The following is a 9,003-nucleotide window of genomic DNA, read 5'->3' as shown; positions in this document are numbered from 1 at the left end:
TGGACGGTCCACGACTTTTCAACTTGTAAACTGGGGTTAGAAGTTTTGGATTTTTGGTGAGGATGATCTCCTCACCGTAGAGATCATCCTCACCAAAAATCAGCCCATTCCAAAACCTTTAACCCATGTTTTGAAAAATGTTTTGCCAAAATGTTTGTTGTTGAACGGGACTCATATATATATAAACATTTTTCAAAACATAGGTTAGAAGTTTTTGAATGAGCTGAATTTTTTTGTGAGGATGATCTCTATGATGAGGAGATCATCCTCACCAAAAATCAGCCTATTCCAAAACTTCTAACCCCATCAAAAGTGATTTACAAAAATTGGACGGTCCACGATTCTTCAATTTGTAAACTAGGATTAGATATTTCAAAATGAGCTGATTTTTGGAGAGGATGATCTCTTCGCCGTAAAGATCATCTTCACAAAAAATCAACTCATTCCAAAGCTTCTAACCTATGTTTTGAAAAATGTTTGGCAAACTTTAGGGTTGCTAAACCGCTATATATGAGAATCCTAGCTCTACCTGCTTGGATGTATTTAGGAGTGTCAATGGGTTGGTTCCGATTCAGTTCCTATGAATATTGGAACCATAACATTTATATTTTATCGGTTTTGGTTTTAAAATAAGTGGAACCAGAACCATAAAAAATCACAGGCACCTGTCGATTCCGGTTCTCAAGAATTGAATGAGAAAAATTATTTCAAAATTATTATTAAAAAAATCTCTTTAAAATATAACATATTATTTGTAAAGTATCTACTTACTAATAATTTCTTCCACTAAAATGATGATTTAATGACTTTTATTTTTAAATATTAAAATTTATTTCATTTACAAGTAATAAATTTAAAAAGAAATGACTCATCTTAAGCTCAAATATTTAGTTTATATGAAATTTGAAGAACTTTATATTATATATGTTAACTTTAAAATATAGGATTACCTTGAATCATGCATAATGTAAAAAATAAATGACAAAATAAATCGGTTTTGGGTACCCACAGGTACCCATTGTATAGAACCTAATGGTTCTAGTTCCTATCGGTTCGCTTCTATTTTAGACCCGACTCTAATTGGTTCCAATAAAAAGGGAACCGGAACGAGGGTTTTCGGTTTCGGTTCCAGTTCAGTTCAATTCCAGGAAAATGGGTACCCATTGACACCCCCAAAATGTATTGTTGTTGAGATAAGTGATTTTTTGCTCACAGTCCTATACCCATTTGACATGTGGTGCGAATAACATCAGCAATAGAGAGAGAGTTTCTCTCTTGTGCCCAAAAGTCCTCTGTTCACTGATTTATTTTTTAAGATTTCAAATCATAAAAAACGGTTGTTGGGCTGCCCACATTGATTATCACATTGCCAATCCATCAACACAACTTTCTAAATATCATGAAAATATTCATATTCAAAACAAGAAAAAAAAATTTTAAAAACTACTTTAGTTATACATATCAATGTGAAGACATTATTCTTGAACTATACAACTTTAGTTAAACATATACTACTCTTTATCATGCCTCATAAAGAAAACAAACATTTAGATCATTTTATCCAATTTCTAGCATCTAAGGTTGTTACCTGGTGACACACCCAACTTGTCACAATAATCGGTATAGTATTGAACCCTTGCATCAATAGTTTCAGGGTTTCCACCATTACATTCAATAGCACCACTGATCGGTTGAATTGTAGCACCAAATCCTTTGCCCGATGTTATGCTTGAATGAACATACTTCATCCAAAACCACAAGGCGGTCTTGAACGAAATGATGGGATCGTTGGCCACGGTTTCTGGAGCATTTAGGCCATCAAATCCAATGTCGTTTCCTGCCGCACCATAGTTGCAGTTCCCTGTGAGTTGAAGCGGTCCTCGGCCGTAGTAAGCCTTTTTGGCTACACATGGGTACTGAGTACAGTTCTGATCACAGTTGTTATTAGATGCACGATGTATCGCTTCTATGAAGCAAAAGCCTACACAAATAGAAGTTTTCAAAGGCCATTTTAGTCATTTACAACTGTTATAATTCATCAACTTGACTAGGATTGATTGAATTTAGAGTGGACTTGACTCTAAAACTCATTTAAACAAACTCGAATGGGTTGACTGTTCAATTGATTGAATTAATTCCGATTGTCTGGATCCTTAAATTTGTTTGAAGAAACTCAGCTGAGTCAATTGGGAAATATACTCAGTTGGATTATTAGATATCCAATCGAGCTAGCTATATATATAATGTGGTCTAAGAAAAAAAACAGAAACAAAAAATATATAATTTTTAGTTTGAAGATATTGATGGACATCTGAACCGAGTCAAGTTTTAATGAGTTTCAAAACTATGGTTCTAAAAATCGATGAGTCAGATGGAAGCACATCTAAGTTAACGACATTCAATAGAATTCTGAGGTGAATCTTCACCGAATTTGATCAGTTGTAAAATCTTATTTTAAGTGATAAAAACATTTTAACTCATTCAAAAATCAATTAATTATACATTTGAGATAAAAAAAGAATGTAAAACTTTATCTACTCTTGATCGAGTTTTTACTAACTCAATCAATAATTTCAAAATGTTGGATGACTAGACTAGTTATCTTGGATATTGAATGAGTTAATGTGATAGATGATCCACACTGATAATCTCGTTCAGTTCCTACCGAGACTGGGATTGCTTGCCTATGTTAATTATCTAAGTCTAGGAAGAGTACTCTTCAAACAATAACACATTCACATCTTTACATGGCTATAATAAACAATTTCAACTTACTTTCAGTCACATAGGAGACATGGGCAAAGAAAGCTGCAATCTCGCGCTTTGAGTCATCTAGGGATCCGACCATACCAAACTGAGGGTATGAATTTAGGGCTTTTATGAATCCCTCCCTCGAGTAGAAGTCCTTGCCTGCACAACTCCCATTGGCTTGATTAATAATCCCATCAAAGAACTTTGACGTTACAATGTCACTGGCAGAGACCACATTGACAGAGCCCACAGAGCAAGAAAAAGAAAATAGGAACGAGCCATCGTTGGTACCGGGCGGATTGGGGGGGCCGTCACAAGGGCCCTGCTGACACCCAGTACCACAATATTCCGAGCCATTGCCGCAATACCCGAACTGACTGCAGCATAGGTCTTGAGGACAACCACAATTCTGACCTACAATGGATTCCGGCAGAATGGTGAAAATTAGGGTTACCAAGGTCTTCATGGTAAGAGGGGATACCATTTTTTGAGTACTAATGGTAAGGTCTTGGTAGAAGAATGAAAATATCGAGTTATGAGAATGTGGAAAAAACGATTGGAACTTGGAAAATAGTTGAAAAATTAATAATAGTTGTTATAAAATCAAGAAGGTTGACTTTATCGCTTTAAAGTCATAATAGTAGTTACGGAGGAAAGACGTTTCTTTGATTAAAGTGGCATCTATAAAATTATAAGAATTTCCTACACGTGTCACGTTTTTATTGGATGAAAACAAGTGCGACAAATGTGTATAAGATGCTTTGTTTTTAGAGCTGCTATTGCCACCCAAACTTTAACTTATTACACCCAATTAAAAGTAAAGAAAAATAATTGAATGATCAAGAATAAATAAAAGTTGGGGGGGGGGGGAGATTTTTTTTTGCTAGATTTTTATTTTTGGGTTAGGATTTTATATGAGCCTAATCATAATTGTAAACAACTATTGAAATATTTTTTAGTGTTATATTGTTTTGTAATATTGAGATAATAATTTGAGCCAAATCTTTGTAATGTTTGAATAGTGTGTTTTAATATTTAATTGGGGTGTAATAAATAATTTAAGAAAATTGAGGTATAGTAAGAAAATTTTGAGATGAAAATAGTAGTTCCTTTTTTTTTTTATAAAGAGAACTTGTATTGCTACTCTTACTTTAACATATAACACATCAAATCCGATATAAACAATCCTTCAATTTGAACAAAGATTGGTGTGTTATCGGATCTAATTTTTCTTTTTTTTGGGAGTCGTCACTTAATTTTATGATCTAGGAACCAAATATGACTTTAAAGAGATAAAGAACACTAAACTACGAATAGATTATGGGTACGTTAATCAAGTTACAAGATTAAAAGGAGTTAAGCACCAATCTCGCCTAGCAAAAGTCAGTCTCTACTTCTCTCAAATATTTATATTGCAAAAATAACTTAAATCTATAATAAAGATAATAAAAAAAATTACATTTGTTTTTATCAAAGTGATTTGAGATTGCGATGATATGTTCCCTCAAAAATTGGTGGTGAGCATTCCTCGTATGAATCTTCTCAATTTGTCTTTGTTTCGAGATCTACTCTTGATTTTTGATATGAGACTTTCTTCTTCTAAATCTGAATGTTTTTCTGACTTTTTGAGTTCTTTTTTAAATTGAAAATTAGGGTTTGGAGCTAGGTATTGACTTGAGACTCCAGATTTAAGGTTTTAGAAAAGTTTTGGAACGTTTTTTACTTTTATTTTCTAGAGTTTCTCTAGACCTATGAAATCATTTATTAAAAACATCAATATTGGGACTTGATGTTGTGTATGTGAATATATTTATGAAACTCACTTAGTAATTTAATCAAACACCTTGTATGTCAAACTTTTCAAGACCTTTTTTGATAATGACAATAAAAAATAACTCAACTAATAGTAACAAATACAAAGAAGATAAATAACCACACAAAGAAAGAGTAAGTACACAATACTCACAACATGAGATCTTCGTAATAAATTAGAAGTGTAACTCGGCTCGATTTGGTTTGGTTTGTGGCTAAATCAGAACCAAACCAACATAGGCCGATTCTACTAAATAAGAATCAGAACCAAATCGAAATGCCAATAGAACCGAACCAACCCAAATCAAACTAACGTCAGTTTGTTTCGATTTGGTTCCATGATTTGCCAATATCCTATAAACTTAGTTGGAAACGACATATTTTTAATAAACAAACAAAAATTGTATAATAAATCATTAGTCTATTTATAAAAAGAAAATCATCAATTTATCCTTAAAGAAATCATTAATCTATGTCCTACCTCCTAAAATAATCCATATAATTGAATAATTTATTTATTTGTTTATTTATAAGGTTCGGTTCATGATTTGATTTGGTTATTTACAAGTCTTGAACTAGAACCAAACCAAATTGATTAGTTCTTCATTTTCTAAACCCAAAATTGAACCGCAACTTGTTCCAAATTGAACCAAACCAACTCAAAGCTATCGGTTTAGTTCGGTTCTCGATTTGAATCAGACCAAATTGCATTCCTATAACAAATGCAAAGAAGATAATCACACAAAGATCAAGTAAAAGCATAATACTCACTACACGAGATCTTATGTGGTTCACTCAAAGATTACGTCCACGGAGGTATGAACGTTGAAGCTAGATTTCATTGTGAAAAAAATAAGGCAAATTGATACAAAGAAATATCTCTATCACTTAGCTTCACCTTGTTCTACATCTTAACCTTCCCAAACCTCTTCTCATTTAAATTTTCTCGTTTCCATTACTCTCTTCTATAGAATAGACTTAGACTTGGATTTAGACTTACAATAATAATAAAAATCTTTTTTTAAGAACACCACATAAGTGGGCCACTTACATAAGTTACAAGTCCAACCCAAAATTACCATGGACCGACCCAAAAAAACACACATACTTGGATCGGACTTAATTGTTTTGAGCCATACTTCAACACTTAGGAGTTCTATTAATTATGCCATCAATGACTCATATAAAATCTGAGTTATCGTAGTAGAGATTTGAGAATTTCAAGCAAGTTTTTAAATTTCCACACAAGTCGACTAATCTGTGATGTTCATATAAAAAATAAATGTATTTTTCAGGTCCTTTAATTTTAATTAACCCTTCCATCTTGATTTTTCTTTCCAGTACTTCTTGAATCTCCAATGAAATTATCGAATTTGTTAATATATTTCGAGTCTCGAACAATCATGTCAGATATAAATCTGATGAAGTTTTAATGGGGAATAAAGTAAATTGTGTAGCTTTGCATTTGTTGATTGTGTCGTTACCCTAACAGTATCCCGTTCCTATTGGAAAATACGATGTCTACGTGACACATGTTTATTAGATAATAAATACATTGGGCTATGTGTCATATAAAAAAAAATGACTTGGTTAGGAGTCTAATGTGTCTTAAAACTCCTACAAAAAAATGTCTCATTCTATATGAATTCTTGTTGATTAACTATTTATACTCTTGGAGCCTTTGACTGCAGTGCATATTTGTCTGATTGTATCATTTATGATGATGTTGACATGTGCTTGCCTATAGATTTTTCATCATCTTTGTGGTGTGTCGAAAACCTGGCTTATCACTCGGGCACACTCAAACTCAAGAATTGTTCAGATTTGACAATGAATCAAACTGTGTATTCACTCAGGGTCCATATGGTTACGCATGAAAATGGCTAAACCAATTGGTTTTCCCCAAAAAATGTGAAAGTTTAGGTGCATCATTTTCATAAGGAAATGCACAATTTTGCACCTAAAATTCACATTTTCCACCTACTAATATCATTCTCTCATGATTACCCCTATCCTCAAAACTAAAAACGATTGAACTACCTTAATTATTAAAACAGCGGAATTCATTCTCATCTTTCATTGAAAACAATTTTCTTGCAATCATACTGGCCCTTAGTACATTTTGAAGACATGATCATACGTGCAAGAGTAAATGCATGTCCACTTAATTACATACATTTATTTACTTCTACCGTAATACATACACCATTACCAAAGAAAAATTAACATTTAGATCATTTTGCTAAATTTCTAGCATATAATTTTCTCACCCAACTTGTTAAAATAATCACAATGTGAAAAAAGCCCAAATTTGACGGTCTTGGGCTGTCAAATTTCATAAAATTCGACGGACCAAGAGGTCAAAATTTTCATTGTCAAAAAAAAAAAATTCGACTGACCAAAATTGTCAAATTAATGAAGGATGAGAGAAATTCAACAGCTCTAAGCCGTCAAATCTGGGAACATCAAGAATTTCGACGGTCCTAAACCATCAAAATTCAGTTTCTAAAATTCGTGGGCCTTGGCCCGTCAAATTTTTATGTCGAATTTTCCAATTTTCACGTAGTGAATCAACTAATCATTCTGGAACGATCTGATAAGAGTCCGATACAACCTGAAAGACTTTCAAAACTACTGAACAACTTAGAGAGTTTGAAATGAACTGAAATTCCCATATATATTCATCTCTTGTGAGATTCTATTAATAAAGATAGGTCACACAATTAGTTACATAAGTTGATACATAACCGCGCGTAACTACATCACCTAATCCTAAGATAATGATCATGTGCATCCATGTACACAATAATACAATACATCCTATCCTAATGCTCTAATACCCTCCCACAACACAATCGAATGTTCCTTTGAATAAGAAAAGATCAATTGATTACATAATATCAAGACACTTGATTGTGCTTGTTGAAGATCACCATCAAATTGTTGACGAACATGATTGTCAATTGCATGTTGATGAAATGAAGATGTCTCTCTTTTGTTGTTTGAGATGTAAGTCCATATACGTATAAAAGATGTGGAGCATTTTACTCAATTTTGATGGGCCTCGATTGGCCAAGATCAGTTTAGGCTAGACTGAAACTAGGTGGATGTTAATCCAAAATGATTTGACAAACAAAGAGAGAGAGAGAATAGACAATGAGCGATGTGCTCAACTCAGATGGGCATCGATTGGGCCAATTGTCGATTAAGGCTGGACTGAAACCTAGTGGATTTTTTTTTAAATCTGAAAAAAAAAATCTGATGATCAAGGTCTCTAATGGACCAATAAACAGGCTCAATGTCGATTCTACATGAGCTCGATCATTGGCGATGACTTCTATGGACCTTGAAAAAGATTAGAACCATCATGAGCCAATTGGGCTTTGGGTTATTTTGTGATTCTCAAAAGCATGAGTAGTTGAAATCTATCGAGTCTTTTTTTTTTTTTTTTACAAATAAAGGTATGGATAATTTCACCATTGGGCCCACTAGTTATGAAACTAGTAATTGAACATACACAAGTAAATCAAACTGGGACAAAGCAGAGAGCTTGGACCAAAATTCAAGAGTGGGTATTCACAATTGGGTAAAATGGGCCTTTAAAAAAAATTAAGTAAGCTTAGATTTAAGAATAACTAAACCCAAACAAAGACATGTTGGAATCCCCCGACCCACACATAAACTTTTGAATTATGTATGTGAGACGCATTAAAGCATATTTGGCATTCTCAAACTCCCAAGGATACACATGTTGAATATTTTAAAAATAAAATTTAGATTCTTATGATTTAATTTATATTTTTTTTCTTAAGTTAGATTTTGGGGATTTTTATATGTATGTTTAGTCCTACATTGTTCACAAGTGAGAAAGTAGAGCACCTTATAAGAAGAAATCAATATAATTAGTTGTATTTGAGTCACACCTTTAAGGCTTTTATCCGATATTTCGAGATAATACAAAGCACCACCCGTGCATATGTATCGTGAGAAATGATGATTGGGAGATGGTGGTGAGAAGGTTGAGAGAGTGACAATGAGTGCTAGAGATGAAAGGTCAAAATCGATTTTTTAATCTTGTTTTTTGTTCGTCAGAGACAAAGAGAAAGAACTCTCTGTTCTATAATTTTGTTTTGGGTTTTAAGTGATTGTGGTGAAACTAAATAGATTAAATGTAAAGGAGGGCAGATCAAAAAATGTATAATTTTTTCACTTAAACAAAAATCAGATTTAAATCGTTAAATCGAGCGTGGTCTAACAATTGAGCTCATTTGTGCGGAAGTAAGTTAGTTTATGCATCTGTGGATCCTGACCGTGTATATATATATATATATATATATATATATAGGGGGCGGTTAGTGGGACGTCCCATAAACCAGCTGAGAAACAAATGATTAAGAATTGTTGGATATGAGGAAATCAATGGTCAGAATTGCATGGGAC

At 33.1% G+C, this 9,003-nt stretch overlaps 1 protein-coding gene across 1 annotated transcript; it reads right to left on the bottom strand.

The window, feature by feature from the left end:
• Nucleotides 1–1,464: 1,464 nt before the first annotated feature.
• Nucleotides 1,465–3,310, bottom strand: LOC147382286 (endochitinase EP3-like). The gene is made up of 2 exons (XM_086428209.1): nucleotides 2,776–3,310; nucleotides 1,465–1,981 (listed from the first exon to the last, which is right to left on the bottom strand). The coding sequence occupies exons 1-2, from the start codon at nucleotides 3,233–3,235 to the stop codon at nucleotides 1,569–1,571; spliced, it is 873 nt and encodes a 290-aa protein (XP_086284335.1). The 5' UTR covers nucleotides 3,236–3,310; the 3' UTR covers nucleotides 1,465–1,568.
• Nucleotides 3,311–9,003: the final 5,693 nt, after the last annotated feature.

The sequence above is a fragment of the Akebia trifoliata genome, chromosome 16 (genome assembly GCF_017979445.1).
Source record: "Akebia trifoliata isolate Shusen 1 chromosome 16, ASM1797944v1, whole genome shotgun sequence".
NCBI classification, from domain to species: domain Eukaryota; kingdom Viridiplantae; phylum Streptophyta; class Magnoliopsida; order Ranunculales; family Lardizabalaceae; genus Akebia; species Akebia trifoliata.
This window is presented reverse-complemented; position numbering and strand designations above follow the sequence as displayed.

Bases quoted from the DNA above. Each gene is read 5' to 3' on its own strand.
- LOC147382286 (XM_086428209.1), bottom strand. From the start codon at position 3,235: ATGGTATCCCCTCTTACCATGAAGACCTTGGTAACCCTAATTTTCACC. The intron at 1,982-2,775 runs GTAAGTTGAAAT...CTATTTGTGTAG, and splicing joins TGTCTCCTATGTGACTGAAA to GCTTTTGCTTCATAGAAGCG.